Here is a 22,718-nt window from a genome sequence, read left to right as displayed (position 1 = left end):
TCAGTAGACACAGAAAGCAATGTGCACAACCCAACACTTTTCATGATAAAAGCATTCAACAAACTAGGAATAAAAGGGAACTTCCTCAACCTAGTAAAGAGCATCTGTGAAACATCCATACTAACATTATATTTAATAGTGAAAGACTGAAAGCTTTTCCTCCTAAGATGAGGAATAAAATAAGGAGGTCTGCTCTTGCCACTTCTATTTAACATTGTATATTCTAGCCACAGCAATTAGACAAGAAAAAAGGCATCTCAATTGGAAAGAAAGAAGTAAAACTATCTCTATTTGCAGATGACACTCTTATGTACAGGAAATCCTAAGAAATCCACACACACAAAAATTAGTATTAATAAATGTGTTCAGCAAGATTATAAGATACAAGTTCAGTATACAAAAATTCATTTTATTTCTATATGTGAGCAAGGAACAACTTAAAAATGAAATACATATTTACGAGACATTTCTCCAAAGAAGATATGCAATTAGAAAACTGCAATAATGAGATACCACCTCATACCCAGTAGAATGTCTGTAATTATAAGAATGGGCAATAACAAGAGTTGGTAAGCATATATGGAGAAATTGGAACCCTCATAATTGCTGGTAGGAATGTAAATTGGTGCTTCTACTTTAGAAGACAGTTTGGTAGTTTTTTAAAAGAGTAATCATGGAGTTGCTTTATGATCCAGTAATTCTGCTCCTTGGTATCTATCCAAGAGAATTGAAAACATATGTTTACACAACAACTTCTACGTGAATATTCATGGCAGCATATTTATAATAGCCAAAAGGAGAAACAATGTAAATGTCTATTAATGAATATGGTATATCCATACAGTAGAATAGTATTGTGCCATGAAAAAGAATAAAGTGAAAGAAACCAGATACTAAGACCACATCTTATATGATTTCATTTATATAAAATGTGCAGGATAGGCAAATATGTGAAAACAGAAAGCACATCAGCCGTTGCCAAGGGTGAGGGAAAGGGAATAATGGGAAATGAATGCTAATGTGGGTGGACTTTCTTTTAGTGGTAATGAAAATGTCCTAGAGTTGGATAGTGGTGATAGTTGTACAACTTTGTGATTATATTAAATACTTCTAAATTGTATACCTTAAAAGGGTGAATTTTGTGGTATGTGAATTATATATATCTCAATAAAAGGAGATACAATATAAAAGTAAAGTTTAGTAAAACTCTAATTCTAAATATTAAATATAAAATTTAAGCATAAACTTATGATGTATCTATTAAAGTATACTTCTAGCTCCAGCCACTATGAAGGTGTAGAAACCATAACCAAGCCAGTGGTACCTAGTGCCCTTAGTGCCCAGTATCTGAATAGAGGTATTGGTGGTATTAAGGAGCCAGGGTTCCTTGGCAGAATAGTTGATTCCAGTTTAGGGCAGGAAGTATAGGAGTTAAGCCTGGAAAATCTTCTGGTATCTTTTATCAGAAAGAAGGGAAACTATGAGTACTCTACGGAAGGATGAGGAGCCAACTTGAAAAGGCTCCCTTGGGCTAAGATAGGCTTATTTGAGAACCAGTAAGAATCATACTTACCCTGAATTGAGACATATTAGTTATGCTAAAATTTATGAGTTCATAATGAAAACCACTAATTGCCAACTTTTGGAGATTCTGGGAAACCAAGTCATTCTGAAAATCGGGAAACAAAGAATTAGGCCGTCGAGGAAGGTCGCTTCCAGCCAAGATGGAGGCGTGGGTGGAAATACTGTACCTCCTCGCACAACCAAATTTAAGGACAACAAAGACTTGGAAGCAAAAATGCAACCACAACAGAGAATTGAACTCTACCAAAGTCCGACAACAACGAACCATTCATCCAGGCCGGTAAGAGGGGCAGAGTCAGCGGCCTTTCCCGGCAGGAGAAGGTGGTGGTTGGCGACCCGGTCAGGTGCAGAACGAAAACCCAGGAAGGCTCGCAAGACAGCTGGCTGACCGCAGACACACATTTGTGTGCAGGTAAACCAGGCAGGTTTAAAAACAGTCAGTGAGACAGACCACTCAGGGTAGGGCCCCGGCGGCAGGAATTAAAGCCTAAAAGCACCAATTGGAAAAACTTTGGGGGTAAAGGTGCCGGGAGGCTCCCAGGCTCACAAGAGTTCCTGTTGGATGGACCCACAGGGATCTTTCAGGTGCACAAGCCCACACATCCGGGGACCAGCACCAGAAGGGCCCAATTTGCTTGTGGAAAGCGGCAGAGGGGACCAAAATCCGAGAGAGAGCAGAACAAATGCCATTGCTCCCTCTCTGACCCCGCCCCCAGTCAACGACCCAGCCACTGGGTAGACCCGCCCCTCATAGGTAACAGGCGCAAACAGACCAAAATATTATGGCTCAAGCCGAAGAACAGCTCAAAGCCCCAGAGCCCCAAATTCCCTTTGTTGCTCTTCTAAGCGACAAAGAGATAGCCAACCTATCAGATGCACAGTTCAAAACACTGGTGATCAGGTTGCTCACAGAACTGGTTTATTTTAGTCACAAATTAGATGAAAAAATGAAGGATACACTAAGGGAAATAAAGGAAAACGCACAGGAAACCAATAATGATGGGATGGAAACTGGGACTAAAATCAATGGAGTGGACCAGAAGGAAGAAAGAAACGACCAAACAGAAAAGGATGAAGAAACAAGAATTCAAAAAAATGAGGAAAGGCTTAGGAACCTCCAGGATATCTTTAAACATTCCAACATCCAAATTATAGGGGTACCAGAAGGGGAAGAAGAAGACCAACAAGTGGAAAATTTATTTGAACACATAATAAAGGAGAGCTTCCCCAATCTGGCAAAGGAAATGGACTTCCAGGAAGTCCAGGAAGCTCAGAGAGTCCCAAAGAAGTTGGGCCCAAGGAGGAACACACCAAGGCACATCATAATTATATTAGCCAAGATTAAAATGAAGGAGAGAATTCTAGAAGCAGCAAGACATAAGGGGACAGTCACCTACAAAGGAGTTCCCATCAGACTGTCAGCTGACTTCTCAAAAGAGACCTTACAGGCAAGAAGAGGCTGGAAAGAAGTATTCCAAGTCATGCAAGGCAAGGACCTCCATCCAAAATTGCTCTATCCAGCAAAGCTTTCATTTAGAATGGAAGAGCAAATAAAGTGCTTCTCAGATAAGGTCAAGTTCCAGGAGTTCATCATCACCAAGCCCTTACTATACGAAATGTTAAAGGGACTTATTTAAGAAAAAGAAGATAAAAAATGTGAACAGTGAGAGGACAACAAACTCACAGTTATTAACGACCACACCTAAAACAGAAGCAAACTAAGCAGACACCTAAAACAGGAGTGAAGCCACAGAAACGAAGATCACATGGAAGGTTAGCAACAGGGGAGTGGGAGGAGGGGGCGAAAGAAGGTACAGAGAATAAGTAGCATAGGTGGTGGGGAGAAAATAGACAAGGGGGAGGGCAAGAGCAGTGTGGGAAATGTAGAAGCCAGAGAACTTATGACACATGGACATGAACTAAAGGGGGGTGGAATATGGGGGGAGAGTGTGTACAGGGTGGAGGGAATGAAGGGGGGAAATGGGACAACTGTAATGGCATAATCAATAAAACATATATTTTAAAATGAAGAAAAAAAAGAACTTAGGCTGTCTTTCTTGTACTTCAAGGTAACCAAATAGTTAGTGTGGTCATTTTTCTTGATAGAAGTATTCCAGCTAGTAAATGAAGAATGATAGAATTAGAATATCATCATTTTTGCAAACCCCCGATGAAATACAGGATTCATCAATGGCCACCAACGTCACAAAAGGAAAGACAACTGGATATTGCATATTTCCCATGGGATACTCACACCTCTGAAGATGTTGCTAGAATATTTCATCCAGTTAGGTCAGGTTTCTAGATCTAGCTATCATTTTACGGGAACCAGAGGTTGGGGGGTGGACAGATAAAGGTTCAGAGAACCACAGCTAGGCAAGCAGCAAAATGCAGACTGGGGGAAATCCAATATGACAAATGGCCTCGTTTCTTCAACAAATAAATTGTGAGTAAAAAAAGAGACACAGGAGACATATCATCAGCTAAAGGCAGTGTGTGGGCCTCATCTTGATCCTGATTTATACAGACCAATTATAAGAAGACACAAGAAGATCCAGGAAATTTGAATACCCAACTAGATATTCGATGATAATAAGGGACTGTGGTCATTCTTTTCAGTGTCGTAATGATATGAAAGGCCCATAGGGGCAGGGCCTCCCACCCTGAGGCTTACCGTGGGGCTGCTGAGGGGTGGAGGAGAAAAACGTGCCCTTTGCTGGAAGAGCCCGGAGAGGGAAAGCGGGGGTGGGCTGAGCCAGGGAAGCCTAGTTGATTCTTCCAAACTCATGGATGAATGGTTTCTCCTCCACTGGAATGAATGTGCAGGGGTGGGGAGAGAGTCCAGAGTTGCTGAAGGGCTATCCTCTACATGGGGTGGTGAGGATGGGCACCCATGTTCCTGTCATGACTGAGGCTTAAACAAGATAATGCATGTGAAGCATGGAACCCCCGTGCTGCTCCATCAGCACTGGCTGCCCTTGTTTTGGGTCATGTGTACTTATCCCCATGTACTGTGTACAGGGGTTGGAGGCAGGACTTCAGGATGCCAAGGAGCAGAAGATTCTGTAGTGAAGTATCTCCAGCTTTCACTCATTCCCTAAAGGCTGGAGAGGAAGTGGGATTTGCACTTAGCCAAAACATGTGCCTGAGTTCTCTTGGCAAGATGAGAGCTGAACCTGTCCTCTCCCTGTCCCCTGTGTCTCTCTCCAGCTGCAACAGAAAACGCTACCTGGAGGTGCTCCCCAACACCAGCATCATCATCCCCTTCCACAATGAGGGCTGGTCCTCACTGCTCCGCACCGTCCACAGCGTGCTGAACCGCTCACCCCCGGAGCTGATTGCCGAGATTGTGCTGGTTGACGACTTCAGTGACCGAGGTAGGGCCCATTCCACCCAGTTCCTGCCCTCAGGGCTCCATCCTGGGACTTCTTTGCCAAAGGAACGGCAGGTTTTCCCTTCTTCAGCAGCAGCAACGTAGGGGCCACCATTTACTGATGCTTGCTCTGTGCCCAGCCGTGAACCTGACCCTGTATGCACATTATCTTGTTTAGTCCTCACAGCAGTGCATGAAATAGGGTTTTTTTCCCATGTTTTTCTCTACAGAAATTCATTAAACTGTAACCGAAAACTTGATAAACAATAGCTCAGACAAGCAAGAGTTTCTTTATTTATTTAATCATTCATTTTATATTAAGATTCAGGATTGGTATAGCCGCTCAAGGCTATCAGCAAAGAATGAATCAGGCTGCTTTTTTTCTGCTTCCTCATCCTCATGGTCACAGAATGGCTGCTGTGGCTCAGGAAGAAGGAAGAAGGGCAAAGAGCACAAAGCTTCTTCCTTTCAAGACTTTGTCTACTTATTCACAAAAGACTCTTGGCCACAATTCTGCCATCTGGGCACCTGTATCTGCAAGGGTGGCTGGGCCATAGGAATGTTTTGATTTTAGTAGAGGTAGAAAGGTGGATTAGAGAAGGTGGTCAATGAATGGATTAGAGGTGTTAAAAAAATAGTATCTGCCACACTGTTCAAAGATAAGGAAACTGAGACTCAGAGGTTAAGTGTCTTAGCCTTGGTTCATCCAGCTCTTACGGGGTGATGCGGTGACTGGACCTTGTCTGCCTGTCCCCGAGCATGTGATCTTAGTGACTGTACCACACTGCCTTGCAGCCAATAGCTTCAGCCTTTGCATCAAAGGTTTCACCAGTTGCAGAAAAATCGAGAAGAATCCCCTCCACTGCTCACATTCTGTAGAGGCGCTAATCAAGAGTGAAGGGAGGGAGTCTGCACGCGCTCCAGAGCGATCAAAGCCGACCTCCCTATTGACCCGTTTAAAGACCACGTTCTCAATCACATGCCTTTAGTAGGAGGCCTTAGTGGTGTGTGTGTGTGTAGACATACTTTCTCACACACACACACACATAACTCCCGTTCCTACCATCTCTAAAATCCTTCCCTAACTCTTGACCTACACTCATTGTCATGAAACTCTTTATTTTTCCTTCTTAGCGCTTATCATTGGCAGAATTAAAATACAAATAAGTATAATGTATGAACATTATGTGTGTTGACATTGGCTGGATTGCATGTCTCCCCTACTAGATGGTATTTTTCAAGATCAGGGGCCACCACATTGGTCTTGTTCACCCATCAAACACAGGTGTCCGATGAATGAATGATCAGAGTTCTTTCCCTTTGTCCCCTTAACACTTGGCCACCATGGTTATATAGCTTCAAGCACTTTATATGAGATGTATTTGTGTCCCTGAAGTGAGGTCCATGAGACACCCACTGAAGCCAGAGGGGTGTCTCCTGGCCTCCACAGCCCTGTTCTTTAGCAGAGCGCCTGGCAGAAGTTACACCTTTGACCCTGGCCCTGCCACCCATCAGACCCAGTCACCTGACCTCTGTGCTCCCATGCCCTCCTCTGAAAAATGGAACCACAACAGTACTTATATCTTAGGCAGCTGTGACTATTAAATGAGTCTCGTGTAAAGTGCTTAGGGCAGAACCTGGCACACAGAGGACATTAGGAATGAACACTGGGGCTTGCTGTTATTGTTGTTACTATTGATATTACTTATGACTGGTGGCAGGGGCGGAGTCAAGGTAAATGCACAGGCACAGAGGCGCAGGTACAGTCTTCCCATCTCTGTGGGGGAAAGGGCTTTGTGAGTTGTCAGACATGAAACAAATGTTCTGTTGCCTCACCTCCCACCTAAATTGTCTCCTGCCCATTCGCCGTGTAGGTGGTCATTTGAATGTGCCAGCCCCATACATTGTCCCATTTGTTCTTGACAATGACCTCTGAGGAAGGCCTTGGGATCCTTGGGTCTCTGATGGGGAGCTGGGTTAGGTGACTTGCCCAGAGTCACACAGCCAGTGAGTGGCACCCCCAGGCCTGGAGAGGCAAAGCCCAGGACCGTTGTTCTGTGTGTTTACATGTGCCGCTGAGTCAGCTCTGAGTCCCGGTGCCCTGTAATGCGTGGTGTCCCCCCTGCCCTGTCCTCGGCAGCCCTGCTCAGCTCCTGTAGCCTCATGCCTAGGGCTCCCTTTATGGGGTCTGTTGGGCCCATATTTCATCTTCCTCTTCTCCTGCCGCCTTCTATTTTCCCAGCATTATTGTCTTTTCCAAAGAGCCCTGCCTTTTCTTGATGTGCCTGAAGTAGGCCAGCTTCAGCTTTGTCATTTTTGCCTCCAGTGATATTTCAGGCTTAATTTGCTCTGGGACCCACTTGTTCATCTTTCTGGCAGTCCAGGGTATTCGTAAAGCTCTCCTCTAACATCATATTCCAAATGAAGCCTTTTTTTCCCTCTTTGCCTTCTTCACTATTAATTTTCGCTTCTGTACATAGTAATTAGGAATACGAGGGTGTGGATGATCTCTCCCACTGCCTTTTTCTCCCCCTTCTGCTTCCCTATCCCAGTCTCCTCTCCCAGCGTCAGCCTTCTTCCAGGTTGGGCCCATCACCCATGGACTCGCAGCCAGACCGTGAAAAGCAACATAAATGGGCGCACTGCTCATGTGATTACTGGATTTCCGTGTACTGCGCTGCAGCAGAAACAGCCCCTGCTCCTTGGAGCAAACAGCCAAGGTTCTCCGTACCCCTTAGGGAGCACTGTGAGGGGTATGGAGAACCTTACAGGTGCAGGTGGGGTTCAGGTATCCCTCCTGGCATGGTCTGTATTCGGTTTCTGAAAAATTGTTCCACTACTTAGAAATGTATGGAAACCACAGGTGTATCTCAGCCTGCTCGTTTTAGGAGTGGGAAACCCAAGGCCTGGAGCGGTGGGCACAGCCAGCTGCTGGCAGCAGAGATGGGAAACCCATCTCCAGGCCCCGAATACAGTCTTGTCCCTCCTCGCCTCAGCTGGCTATGTGACACATCTGCAGAAGTACGTTTGTGACTCCTCTCTGTCCCCAGGGACACTTCTCAGTAAATTACTTTTCTGTTGTATAAAGAGCAAACTTCCTGCTAAAAAGAGATCATTATCAAGGATGGTCAGTCCTGTACCCTAATGGTTCACACGTCTAATATCCCAGTTTCCTTAAAGGAATAAAAATACTCAGGAGTAAAAATAACATGACCACCCACCCCTACTCGCTCCCATAAAAAAAAAATGTAACAATCTTGAAAAAGAAAAGGTCAGTTTTATAAGAATGACATTCTCCGGGTGCATCTATTTCTCCAGAGAGCAAAACTATTAATGCGGTGTGGGTGTCCCACCCACACCCCGATAAGGTGGATAGACCAACTGTTGTCCCATTTCTCAGTTGGTGATGAAGACCAGTGTCCCTGATCCTTGCCCCACTCTCTCAATGAATCACATGCAGGGGTTCTCCTCTGGGTAGAGGAGGACTCCCACCTCACCGTCCTCCGTCCTGCACATCAGTTGTCAGAGTTGGCAACTGGCATTTTTCAGAAAAACAATCATCATTCCTGTTTCAAGAAGCAATTCTGAAGGCAGCTTTGGAACAAAACTTACTCCGCAGTGATTGCTTTAAAAATGAGGTGTGGGGGGAGCAGTTTCAGCGTCGTGGAGAGGCCTGTCTCCTGCACTGCGAATGGGGGCCTTCTCGGAAGGCATTTCTCTGGGCCGCGTGCGAGGGCCGTTCTCCGAGATGAAATCCGTGGGCGCTCACTGCAGGCTGCATTGGCGCTGCCTGGCCGAAGGCATCTTCCTCTGAAATGAGTCTCCTCCAGGATCCTCAGGGCAACCAATTGAAATTCGGTGAAGGGTCATGACCTTGGGTAGGAGACAAAATTGGAGCAGGCGAGTTCTTGAAATAAGATCCAGAGCTCTGTGCAGGCAGCACTAGGGAGCAGAGCAGAGGCAGACGCAGACACCGGCAGCGCCCTGGCGTGCGTAGGAATAGGCCACTGCACCTCCAGGAGTCCCCAGAAGCTCTTCAAATGTGTGAGCTTTGCTTGAGGACGAGGAGGGCAGGGGGCTGTCTCTGCACTTGGGAGGGACTGGTGAAGGCGACAGGTGGCAGACCTGCCCCCACGCTGCACTGCCCGGGTGGGAGGTCTTTATTAGGAAACACAGAAAGCCCTTTGGTCGTTTGTTTTTGTCTAGTACTCTTCTCCTTCCCCATCCCGCTTTTTAACAGGGTTGATTTTTCTAGAAAAATTGGATATGTAGTCCATGGGAAGAGTTGTTATCTTTGGGTGAACTGTAGGGGGCCTGGAATGATGGGGTACAGAAAGGAAAGGCTGTGGTGTAAGCTCACTGATAGCATTTTCCCCACCCCAGCTTTCTGTCAGCAGATAAGCAAACAAAAATGTACACAGGGCCCTAGCAGGTGTGGCTCAGTTAGTTGGAGCATCGTCCCGCAAAGTGGAAGGTCGTGGGTTTGATTCCCGGTCAGGGCACGTGCCTGGATTGTGGGTTTGGTCACCGGTTGGGGCGCATACAAGAGGTGGCCTGTCGCTGTTTCTCTCTCTCCCTCTTTCTCTCTCCCCCTTCCCCTCTCTCTAAAAATCAATAAGCATATCCTCAGGTGAGGATTAAAACAAATTTTTTTACATGTACACAGGGACAGACTCCCTAAAGGGAACTCCTTAAGCAGGTATTTGCGAGCCCTTGGTAAACTGCCGGCAGTGAGCGGTGCTGGAAGGAGTATGGACGCGGAGGCCCTTTGGTTCCCGTGGGAGAGGTGCTCACCGCCAAGCCAGGGTCAGAGGCCTTCTTTCCACGATGTGTTTAGCGACTCAGACAGCACACTCGCACCACGCCCGTCGTGGGACACGTCACAGAAATCTGTTTGCCCCGACCCAATTTTCATTTCAGCGACTCTTGACACCGCCCCGTAAGCACCATTCTTCAGTTCTTGTCGTCCCTCTCACAGACTTAGTTTGCTTCTGTTACCCCTGTAACTTGGGGTGGCCATTCTCCATGTTCATCATATTGCTTGGGTTCTTTCAACTTAAGGTTGCTTGTTTTCTGTACATTTACCCTGGTTTAATTCATGCCCATGTATCTGACAAAATTCACGGAATGGCTGCTGGGCTCTGTACTGGGTGCTGGAGATACAACAGGACAAGCAGACTCCCCTTCGAAGGCTCACTTCCGGCAGGGCAGAGAGACATGGGGAGGGGCGATCGTGAGGCCCTGGCACACGGCCGCCTGGGGGAGGTCCAGGTGCTGCAGAGCGCAGAGAAGATCAGGGAGAATTTCCCCGAGAAAATCCCAGTCAACTCAATCCTCAGGTACAAGCAGATATTACTCCTTGGGATGGGGCAGGGGAAGAAGGTTCCAGGCAGAGGGAATGGTGCACAGGCTAGGAGTCCAGGAGAAAAATGTGGAACGTGCAGGAAGAGCCTGTAATCTCCTCACCTGAGCAATTGCTCTTAATGTTTAGTGCCCCCCCGTTTGTTTGTTTGTTTGTTTGTTTGTTTGTTTGTTTTAGAGACTTGATTTTTAGAGCAATTTTAGTCCTCCACACTCCACATACACGTAGCCACTCCCACACTGCCCCCTCCCACCTCAGGGTCCTGCAGCTGCACTAGACCGGTTAGTACTTTGGTTACAACCGATGAGCCTATGTTGACACATCATGATCACTCAGAATTCATAGTTTTTATTAGGATTTACTCGTCGTGTTCTACGTTCTGTGGGTTTGAACAAAAGTATAATGACATGCAGCCACCATTATACTATCATACAAAATCGTTTCACTGGCCCCAAAATCTTCTGTTCTCTGCCTGTTCGTCTTCCCCCTTCCCGTAACCCCTGCCAGCCATTTGCCTTTTTTACTATCTCCATAGTAATGGCATTCTGCCTTTCCCAGAATGCTTAATGTAATTGGAATCACACAATGCGTAGCTTTTTCAGATTGGCTCTTCCACTTAGGAGTATGCATTTAAGGTTCCCTCACGTCTTTTTATGACTTACAGCTCCTTTCTTTTTAATGCTGAATCATATTTTATTATCTAGATATCCCATAGTTTATCAGTCTATTCTTCTACTGAAGGACATCTTAATTGCTTCCAAGTTTTGGCAGTAATGAATAAAGCTGCAATAAATATCTGTGTGCATGTTTTTGTGTGGACGTGTTTTCAGGTCACTTAGATAAATACCAAGGAACACAACTGCTAGATTAGAGCACGTTCAGTTGTATAAGAAACTGTCAAACTGTCTTCCAAAGTAACTGTACCATTTTGCCTTCCCATCATCAGTGAACAAGACTTGTTGCTCTGCACCCTTGTCGGCACTTGGTGTTGTCAGTATTTTGGGTTTTTGCCATTTTAACAGGTGTTTAGTTGTATCTTATCATTGTTTGAATTTACAATCCCGTAACGACATTAACTGTTGGACATTTTTTCATATGCTTATCTGCCATTTGTGTATCTTGTTTCCCAGTGTCTTTATTTCCATTTATTTTTCATACTCTCCCAACCACCCTCTAGTTTCACCCCAAATGAGGTGACTACCTTTAACAGTCTGGTGTGTATAGTACTACTGACATGTAACAGCATGTAACAACAGCTAATACTTACTGAGCATTTACTGTGTGCCGAATACATTCACTCATTCATTGTCACAGCCCGATCCTGAGTTCCGTCATTCCCAGTGTGAAGACCACTGGACACAATCTCAAACATCTTTTTTCCTACTTAAAATAAAAAAGAGGTATCAACGTCTTTGTCCCCCTTTACAGATGACAAAACTGAGATGCAGAGGTTAGGTAAGTGGCCAGTGAGGACGTACTAAGCTCAAAGAGGCAGAGCTCTGACTTAAAGACCTGCATTCTGATCCTAGAACCTTAACCCCTAATCTTTACCTGGTATTTTCTGCCTTTAATGGGATCATACTGTACACATTACTCTTTTCTTTTCCTGCTAATGTATAACAGATATCTCTTGGATCAATAGAAAGCTAACTCATCTGTTTTTTAATAGATAATATTCCATAATGTGAATCTACATTTAGTCCCTTTACATTGCACTTTGTGTAGCAGACATCCAATCATATGTAACTTTATGCCCCTGGTTTCTTTCATTTAACTTCAACAGTCATTTTCCCTTGTCTTTATGACGTGACAATCACATTTTTCCTCCTGCGTCAGTGGTAAAACAGAAAAAGGAGTCAGATGACCCAGCATGTGAACTGTGTTGTTAGGCTGACCTAGAGAACCTGACGTGGATCTGTTCCAACTGCCTGCCTCCTGAGTGAGCCAACCCAGGGAGGGGCCCGGCTGCAGAGGACCTGTGGGCCCCCTGGCGGGGGAGAGTCTGCACCAAGGAGAGCATTCCCAGGAAGGAAAGGATAAAGTAGGCCGTGCAGCTAGAGCGACAGTCCGTCCATCACCTGCCCTGCGTGTCTTCCCAGCCTCCCAAGATGTTTACCCCTGCTGCCCAGGAGTAAAATTCGAGGGCAGGGGAAGTAGGTCCACCTTACAGATCTCAGAGGGTGGTGGCGGGTGTTCTAAACTGCTCGCTTGCCTTAGAGGAGCCTCCTCCTGGTTCGTCGTCCCGTCTGGCGGGAGGGATTGAGCTGCCCACGATGGGTTCCGCGATTTTAAGAATCTTTACGTCTTCAGGATCACTCTGTTGGGTGTCTTCCCACTAAGAAAATTCATAGGCTTCTTGAGTCTCTTCTTTAATATCTTTGATCTCCTCAGGCTTCCCTCTCAGACTCCAAGGGAGAGAGTACTGCTAAGAAGATTTAAGCTGTTACTGAATATCAATTAGTTTATAATGAGGGAAATCTACAAGCCTTTTGGTGGATATCTGGCAGGCACACAGAATGCACTAGCCGGCATGTTTATGGGATATTTTGTGCATCTTATAAAAACTTAGGATTTTGTGACTCAGGCACCATATAAATGATTTACTGGGATAGCAAAAAAAAAAAAAAAAAAAGCATCAAGTCACTCAGATTGCATCTGAAGCATCAAAAGCTCTGATGTTTGGGAAAGAATCATTTCTGTAGTGGAAAATAGCTGCATTCTGCTTCTGTTGAGGTGATGCTTCTGTTCAGGCAGGTGAGCCTTCTACATTTTAAAAATTTGGCACAGCAAAACTGCTAAACTGCCGATATCCTCCTGATTTCCTTGTGAGGGTTACAACCTTACCTTTTCTTTTCTGTTTCTGTTTCCTTAAAAACACAGTGGCAGGAAGGAGAAACCCAGCGGGGCAGGGTATTGGAGGCCCTTGCAATTAGGTCCCCAGGGAAAGAGTCACATAGCTGTCCCCTCCTGTCATCATCCAAGGCTGCTGGGCCTTTCTCCTGGCTCAGGTCTGATTAAATTGTTATTTACTCAGGGTCTGGAGGGAGAAATTGGAGACCGAAGTAGAAGTGAGATCTAGTCCGAACCAGCCGAGTCCCATTCCTGTCATTCACATTTCGCTCTGTAAGTGGAGAGCTGAAAGGCTTGTTTTCTCTGCATCACAGATGGGGAAAGACATAGTAGCGATAATAATAACACCACCCAGCACAGAGCTTACTATGTGCCAGACACTGGTGTAAGCAATTCAAACTCATATCTGGTTTTATGGGAAGCCTTTTGTAGCCAACATTTACCTACAGGAAAAAATCAGATTTAGCAGAAAGTTTAAACCAAACCAAAGTACAAAAAATTCGCCTTCTCTCCACACCCCACTGCCTACATCAAACAACTTTGAGGTCAAGATATGAAATGCTCAGCCATGACGTTGGATACACATTCATATCTCTAACGGGTGTGTTCCGCTGCTTTCATTCACTATAAATATTAGCCAGAACCTCGAAATGCTGTTGGTTCAGAAGGCTGATGAAGCACATCTGCTCAAAAGCAGGCAGGCGTTACCTATGGCCTGCCTGGCACCCAGGGCACGGGCAGCTGCAGAGTGGCACATCACGGGGACACTTACTCTTCCCGGGCTTCCCACAGAACTGCCAGCCTCTGAGCGGTTTGGTCCTTGTCTGTAAGAGTCAGCCAACTTCCAGAGCCGATTTTGGTTTGACTTGAATCCAGAGACACCTTCAGATGTCTCAGTGTAAACACCGGAGGCTTAAAATGTTACCAATGCTCATAGTCAAAAATAGGAAATGCTCAACAGCTCTGAAGATCACAAAGGCCACATCCACACATTTCTACATCACTTACTTATTCCAAAAATCAAACGGAGGAAACCGTAGCAGTCAAGCAATATAGTGTCATGGGCATTGAAAGTTTAACTTCCTTTTTCTCTTTTTATTCTCTCGCTTTACTCTCTCAAATAGAAAAATCTCATGTGATTTTTGCATCGTTATATAGAATAAAGAAGCAAACACGTGTGAAGGCCGTAGTAACTAACCTCCTTTCCTCTGTGTGATGTAGGGACGTTGGCTCCTACTAAGTGCTAACAGAGGCACCGCCTTTTCCAACCTTTGGGGTCCCTGTGTCCTGAAAGGCCAAAATACTCATTCCTCCCAGAATAATGAAATAGGTTTAATTTTGTTTGCTTCATAAATGCAGCCATCTTCAGAGATGCCCACATTATTTAGAGCAACCAGGAGCCTCAAATAGCCAGTAACTCCCACCATCTCCTGTTTGCCCTCCGCTCCTGTGCGTGTCAGTGAAGGGTTTACTAGGCATTGCTAATAATCTGCAGTGAGGGTGAAAACAGGCGGAATTACAAGGCTGTGTTTTCTGCCCAGAGTTCTCAGAACCTGTCAGGTGTTTTTTGTCCGTACGCTGTCAAAGTATATGATCTAGAATATTCTAAATTATAACTGCACCCCAGCTTCTGTTAATGGAAAACTCAAACTAACAATTACCTTCCCAGAACCTCTGTGACAGCCAGCACAACTGTTGCAACCAGGCAGGAGGGAAGACCAGCTCCGACCTTTCTCAGAAAACACGTCTCTGCTGCCACACGACAGAAGCAGCGCTCATTCATGAGTGGATGGAAATGACCTATAAATAGACCCTCTTCCTGAGCGGAGGTTACTCTAAATGGTCTCTGTAGTGACGCAAACTGTCTCCTTCCCCTTTTTTGGCCGAGGGAAAATGGGGGACTTAGTCAGTTCAGTGAACAGCGCCTCGCCTATCACCCATCTCTTGTGATCCCTGGGGGAACAGGCAGTCAGTAACACCGCCCATCTGTAAGGGTGGCCCCATCGTCTGGCCAGGGGCATCCCATCTTCATGGCCATGGTGATTCTCCCAGGAGGCTGACCTGTGGTGCTGGCCTAGCCCAACCTAAAGCCAGAGGTACTTCAGGCCAGCTCCACCCCCGTGCTCTCCCCATCCCATAAACCGACACCTTCCCTGCTGGGTAAACTAATCAGTGTAGGTTTCCATCACTCAGGCACATGGCCGAAGTTCAGTAAACAGCCCTCATTAATGATGCTGTGGTGGCGGCCATCGTTATTACTATTAACAGAAACACGGGATGATGAGCACCGAGCTGCCCCATCTACCTCCAAGTCTTGTTATGGTGATTAGATGAAATTGGAACTGTGAAAGAGCCTAATGAGCCAAAAAGCAATAGGATGCTGTCAGCTGCAAGAGGGTGCTGATTTCCATGGAAGGAAAGGACCCTGGGGAGAACTCTCTAGTCTGGTGGCCGAGGAGAAAGGGACCTCAAAGGCAGACAGCCCGCACCTGGCGTGTGACCCCCAGTCTCCATTTCAGCTGGCTGTGTGCAGTGGTTCTGAACTCGCATCCGTACCTACATCAACCTCAGAGTTTGTTAAAGTGCAGGTACCAGGGCTCACCCACAGACATTCTGATGCAGTGGTTCCGGGATAGACCCAGTAATCTGCATCCTTGACAGGCACCTGAGATCATCTCGATAGTGTTGAAATGAAGCGCAGGCTGGGCAGACAGTGGATGATGGGAACAGCAGGCCATATATCACACAGCCTTCATGGGACCAGCTAAGTTAAGGTGCCTTTAGCCTCGGCCAGACCCTGTTTTCCAGGATGCCTTGTCATAAATACTTGTCGCACAGTAGTAACAGACCTGTCTGGATTTATGGCCCCACGTTTCATTTCAACTGCTATTCATTAATCCTAATGATCTCACTTAAATTATTAAACAGTCATATTCCAATTTCGAGGGCACTAATTAAACGTCCTCGAGAGGCTGTTATTATCTGGATGATCACATACACTGAGCCGCCACCAGGCTGTTTTCTCCCCACTCATCAGCATTTTCCCCCTTTTCAGGAATTGCTCTAGTTGCTGGGGGTGCATGTTTCTCGTATGACAGGATCTCGGAGCTGAGGAGTCGTGAAATACCAGAACAGGGGCTCTCAGATGTTGGTGAGAAGCACCTGGAAAGTGTGCTTGCCACACAGGTTACCTTGTGTAACCTGGTTCCACGGGCCAGGTTCTCAGTCGGGGTGGGGCCCGGGAAGGTGTGTGAGGACAACTGGCTCCCCAGGCATTTTGGCGCAAGAGGTCCTGGGGGCCCCAGGGGGAGACTGAAGCCCAGAGAGGGGGAAGCTCCCATCCGGAGCCCTGCAGCTGAGCCGCAGCCTACATCTCCGCCCCCTTGTAAGGATCACATGAGATAATAGATGAGAGAGCACTTTGGAAAGTATTCAGCACTATAAATACGAGGAGGCACTATTATTTTCAAGCCGGAACGTCCTTGTGACAGAAATGGCCTGGTACTTTCTCTCTAAATTACCATAATCACCTGTTTGAGGCCCCAACCAAGCCCATAACTCTAAATTCACCAGGCATGGAATAAATTCCTTCTGAAATGTCCAATAAAAAAATTTTTCTGATGTGAAGATGTGCTTGGGTTTCTCCTGGGCCTCAGTCAAGAGCTCCCCACCTTTTCTGTTACTGGTCCCACCTATTCCCGATTTGGGCAGCACTGTTGCTGGGCAGGCACGGCCCCTCCGAGCTATCAGGCCCCTGCAGCAGTCAGGAGGGGGCACCCCTCCAGGCTGTCCCCAGTGGGGGCCCTGCTGCTGGCGGGGCCATTAGCTGTGCTCAGAGGGCAAGGCTGCAGCAGTGGGTGGAAACTCAACTATGTCCTTTTTTTTTAAAATCTTGGCTGACTTCCTGTATGGGCCAAAGATCATTCTTGAATGTATCCCCCAATAAATACAGTCAGATATCTACCCCATTCTAGCATTTTAGCCAGTCATGGACATAGCGTATGCCATACACTCAACAGGACCGAACAGCATTTTCAGTCATCTGACAAAGACGTTTTCTCTGGATGGTTTCTTTGGATGTTCACCAATGCCTGCAGCCGGCTTCATTGCAGAAGCCCACCATGGTGGTACCAGGATCTAAATTTTATGACCACCAATCCCTCTATAGATCCTACTGTTTTTATAACAGCATAAAATTATGCATGTGCAAATTATTGTTCTAAAACCTAAGTGCAAAACTTAAACCTCAGGTTGTCTGGGCTTTGAATCCTTGGCTTCTAAGAGCCCTAGCTTTAGAGTCAGGTAGTAGAGTGACAGACATTGAACTAGCACATAACCTCTTTGTGCCTCGGTGAGTGAACTTGGGCTACTGCTTTAAAGAGTTGTGCGGATTAGTCGAGAAATTGCATGTGGAGGGCTTAGAACAGTGGCTGGCTCCGAGTAACCGTAGCTTAGCCACACCATAAGCATTGGTTTGGATTCCGTAATATTCCTCAATACGAAGCTCTCCCTGTTTTTTTGTCCCCTTTTCCTTCCCCCCACAGCTCCCTTTGTAGCTATACCTTGAAGGCCCCAAAGTTTAAACTATCGTTATTAATAATTGATGAGAATAATATATGCCACCTTTTATAAAACCATGTGTTAGAAACTATCGATTGATCTCCCTAGATCCTATGAAATTGGCATTATTGTTCTGATATTACAGATGATGAAATAGAACCAGAAAGATGCAGTTCACACAGCAAGCAAGTGGCAGAGTCAAGATCCAAATTCAAGTTTATTTGGCTCCAGAATAATATATTGGATTGGCCAGAAAGTTTGTTTAGTTTTTTGCCTACAATGGCTCTACTCGTGCTTAATTGTCTTTAACTTCATTCAAAACAATTTTATTAAATCATATTGTAACAGCTGTCACATCAGCGTACATTTTTTTAAAAACTTAAAATTGGTGAATTTTTGTGCAGCCCTTTGAATATTGAGGGTGGAAGAACATATACAACATTTTTGGCATATTGTGCGTTATTATTTCAAGAAAGGTAAATGCAACTGAAACACAAAAGAAATATTTGTGCAGTGTATGGAGAAGGTGCTGATCAAACATGTCAAGAGTGGTTTGTGAAGTTTCATGGTTTGCTGTGGGTCTGTCTTAAACATTGGAAAATGTTTAGCAGCACCCTTGACCCCTACCCACTAGAAGCCAGTAGCAGGAGATAGCCAACATACTCAAAATATCCAAATTGACAAAGTTATTGATGATAATGAAAAAATATGTCTTTTATTTTACAAAAAAAAAACTTAACGGACTTTTTAGCCAACCCAATATTATTATGTATCATCTCCTCTGTGATGGCAGGAATAATGTGTAAAGATTTTAATGCCTCTTACTTTCCTCGGTTATTTCTCATAGATCCATTCACTGCCGGCTCTTGGGCTTTGAAAATCAGGGGCGAGGTTGGACTGGAACGAAATATCCACTTATCAGGACAGTGAATGAAAAACTGGGTATTTTTCTGCCAGAATTCCCACAGTTGATTTGCTGAGGATTTTTTCTCCCTCTAAAGCAGAGTGTGATTTTCTTTGCCTTCAACCTTCATGCTGCTGGAAAATTTTAAATTATTCAAGACATTGAAGGTTTATTATCTGCTGGAAGGCTGTAATGTAATTGCAAGGTGTCATTTAAAGAGCTGTCTGTCTGTGTGAACCACCTTGTTCTGAATACCTGCTCCTGCATAGAGTGAGGTGTATATTTATCTATCAGTGGTGGTTTGTAACTGCCTTAGATCAATCCTATTATTCTTCCTCCACGGCCCAGGCCCCAAAATAAGTGTCTGGTGATGTGCAGAGCATTGAAATCATTTGTGTATCATAAGCCGTTTATTTCTCTTCTGTCATTTGCATCATGATGGACAGCCAGGTGTTTGGGGGATATCATTTTCATCCCGGTCTGTGATCCCATTGTCTGCGTGCCACGCTGACTTGGATATTAATCACTCCGGTTAAAGAGTGCCCTTTCAAATATTGTACCGCCCCCAAGTCGTGCCTTTCACACTACGTTTCTCATGGAGATATAAATGCCAACTCCTGCTTTCTTCTCCCTTTTGACACCTGTCTTGACTTAGAGAGGGATCCTTTCCCAGTGTTTATCTTCAGTGACAAGAGAAAATATCTTCATGAAGGGGGTGGGAAGATCCATTACCCTTTCCTCCACCGATGCCTCATCAGTTCATCAGCACTATGGCATGAAAAGTTCATGGAGCACCTTTTCCAGGTATCGGTGTGAGAACAACAGGGCCAGCTCTGGTTTCAGCCCTGCCAGGAGTTAGCTTCGTGACCTTGAGCAGATTGCGTCCTCTCCTGGGCTCAGTGTCGGCATCTGGCACGTGTGGATAACTTCCGAAATCCCATCAGGCTTTACATCCTCAAGCTTGAGGAGGGCTTTTTCGCCTCTTTCCCAGACTTTGAGGCTGGAATACGGCGCACAATAGTTGTGTTCGTGAATATCAGTTACTAGGGAGAAGAACTAGGCAGGCCTGCAAAAGTATCGCCTTTGCACAAAATGTCCTCGTGGCTCTGTTTTCAGAAGCCCAGATTTGGTAATTATACTCCTTTTCTCAACCTTCTCCTTTATTGTATGACTCTTAGATGTTTCTTACTTCTTCTCACCACCACTGTGTCTGTCCCCAGGAGCCTTTTTCCCCTTCTAATTGGCTACTTCAAATCAGCTTTGGGACAAAAAATTCAGTATTAAAGTTATCCAAATAGAGGTTGTTTTATCTAAAATTCAGGTTATCAGTTTTAGATAAATGAATAATCAAGGAGGGCTTCCTAGAGGAGGTGTTATTGCCTAGTGAAGGACATTCCCAGGGCGAAGGGAGCAGCATGGGCAAAAGCACAGAGGTGGGGTGATTGATCTGAGACAGGCTGAGAGTAGTGATTTGGGGGATCCTGTACCCCTTGGGTGACTGACCTCTGTGCTTCTCCACTGAGCTCGGAGCACAGTATCTCCCAGCCCTTAAGGGGATATAATCTGACAAAGGATTCTAGGTAGGAAATGCAGTCTGGGAGAGAAGTTTAAATCCTGCAGTATCAGAATTCCCAGACTTTTAAGTTAATGTGTATGGGTCAGTGGGAACAAGCATACCCCTACTCTGCTTGTGGGAGTGTAAGTTGACAGTACTGTCAGAACTTAAAAATATCCTTTAATCAAGCAATTCCATCTCTAGAAAAAATTTTAAAGAAACAAAGATAAACAAATAGATGTATGCACACAGATGTTCACTGCAGTATTGTTTATAATAGCAAAAACCAAGGAAATAATCGGTGATGTGCTGTAAAAGTTAACAAGCTGCGGTGGAGGTGGAGACCCCTGATTTGTAGCAGTTGCAGATTCCTGTGCTGTAAAAACTCCCTCCGTGGCTGATGGGAAGTAACACAGAGTCGGAAAGAGATGCTTGCAGTTGCCTCTCCTGAGCCTGTCCATGCTGCCGCAGCATCCCAATGGCAAGTAGCCTAACTGTCTGCAAAGAGGAGCAAAAGTGTTGAGCTGTATACGTGTATAGTAACAACAAGAATTATAACAATAGCTGCAGCTACTGAGTCCTTCTGATGTGATGCACACTGTGCTGTGCATTTAACATGCATTAGCTTATGTAATCCTCACCACTACTCCACACAGAAAGTAATGTTACTACTGTCCCTATTTTTTCTACCAGGAATCTGAGACTTCGAAAACTGAGGGATGTTCCCTGAGGTCACACATCTGGCGTTAGGTGGGCCTGGAGGCGTGGCTTGGACCACTCCAGCAGCCCCCACCTGTGCCTCACCTGTGGCCATGCAACACTGAACACACCCCAGGACCCGCGGCTGTTTTTAGATGATGGGGTCATAAGCGATTTCTGTTTTTCTATGCACTCCTACGTGTTTTCCAAACTCTTTACAGTGCAATATTGTTGCAATCAGAAAAAAGCTAACGACGTAGTAAACCGATACAAGAAAGGCCATTGTACTCTTAATTACAATGCATGCCTTGCCCTTGGGAGCCTTTGGGTGAGAGGCTTCCATACTTCTGTCGCCCACAGTCAGTCACGCTCTGCTCAGCCACCGGCCTTTGTTCGCCCCTCGACACAGAGCTCCCACTCTGGGTAGTTTGCCTGACCCTCACAACAGTGCTGTGGGTTAGGTCACCCGACTGCTCCATCTCATAGATGAGGCAACAGGCTTAATCAAGTGAAATGATGTGTCTGAGGGTACACACACCTAAACAGAATGGGTTTCCCTTCGGTTATGACCCGTCCATTTTCTGGCTCCCTCTGCTGATTCGCAGCGTAAGTCAGAAGTTACCACGTGTTGAACACCGCCTTCGGGCCAGGTGGTTTGCTTACAGGACGGCACTAACTTCCCAACGACCCTGAAAGGAAGACAGGGCCACATTTTTAGAAAGAAAGTGGGACTCCGAGAGGCTAAGTGCCATGCACTCGGATACCCATGCAGTACTATGATTCCAAAGCTCATTAATTCATTTGGAGAACATTTTGAAACATCTGCTGTGTATCTGTTCACCTGACACCTGAATTTCTCACATCGGCCATTCATGACCTGACTCTGCACCCAGCACCCCACCAGGCCCCATGGACTCAGATGAGGAGGGAGAAAGGGCAGGGAATCCGAGCTGTGAGTCTGATGGAGGGAGAGCCAGCCTCCTGGGAAACCCAAGTCCTCCCTGCCCCCCTGGCCTGCCAGCAAGCCCTGCCCCCCTCTGACCATACTTTTACCTTCTGTAAAATGAGGAAAAACACCTACACAGGTGATTTTCCAACGTGTTCTCTTCCGTCAGTAGTGAAAACTTCGTTCAAAAGAAATCTTACCCTAGAGGCTGATGTCGAAAATAAAGTATGTTTCTCCCCCGAAGGTGGGAGGGAGAGGCAGGGTTCAACTCGGCAGCCCCCCCGGGCGCACAGGTGGAGCCCAGTGATCCTGTGGCTTCTGAGCCCTGGGCCTGGGGGAAGGAAAGGCCCCGGGTGGTCCCAGGTAAAAAGGAGCCTCACAGGCTGAGCTCAGGGGCACCCTGGGTTCCAGGGACCTGTTGTTGTGCCTTAGACCAGCGTTCGTCAGATTGGGGCTCAGCAGATCCAGCAGCCAGCCAGAGCTTTTTAAATTTATCTTTTGATTTTGATTTTTTAATCTTTTAAAAACGATTTACCAACCCAATAGACTTCTCTTTGCTATAAAAATTCACACTTTCAGAAAGTCAGAAACGTTAGTTTCCTTGGTTGGTATTTCTTAGACAAATCTGTAGATGTGTGTATGGAAGAGGCCACAGCAGTATTTTTCTTTTAAAGGGAACTATTCATTACTTAAATTTGAGAAACGCTGGCTCAGTCCATCCCAGAAAAACCGCCGAGTGAGCACGTTTTGACAGAGCAGAGGGTCTGGCGTTAAGAGAGCTGCCTGGGAAGGACAGCAGGTCAGGATGGGCGCAGCGCAGGGCTAAGTGCGGGGAGACAAAGGCCAGAGGTCGGTTTGCACATCTGTGCCCGGTCCTGTGTGATG

General features: G+C 45.8%; 1 protein-coding gene across 2 annotated transcripts in view; it reads left to right on the top strand.

The window, feature by feature from the left end:
* GALNT10 (polypeptide N-acetylgalactosaminyltransferase 10) overlaps window positions 1-22,718 on the top strand; it is a 179,491-nt gene that overhangs the window by 100,855 nt on the left and 55,918 nt on the right. For both annotated transcript variants that reach the window (XM_037156908.2, XM_053665909.1), the window contains exon 4: window positions 4,795-4,961. In XM_037156908.2, coding sequence (XP_037012803.2) covers window positions 4,795-4,961 — 167 coding nt within the window. The remainder of the gene's footprint in view (window positions 1-4,794; window positions 4,962-22,718) is intronic.

The sequence above is a fragment of the Artibeus jamaicensis genome, unplaced genomic scaffold (genome assembly GCF_021234435.1).
Source record: "Artibeus jamaicensis isolate MK-2021 breed Jamaican fruit bat unplaced genomic scaffold, CSHL_Jam_final contig_432, whole genome shotgun sequence".
NCBI lineage: Eukaryota > Metazoa > Chordata > Mammalia > Chiroptera > Phyllostomidae > Artibeus > Artibeus jamaicensis.
The sequence above is the reverse complement of the archived record's forward strand: the minus strand, read 5'-3'. Positions and strand labels throughout refer to the sequence as shown.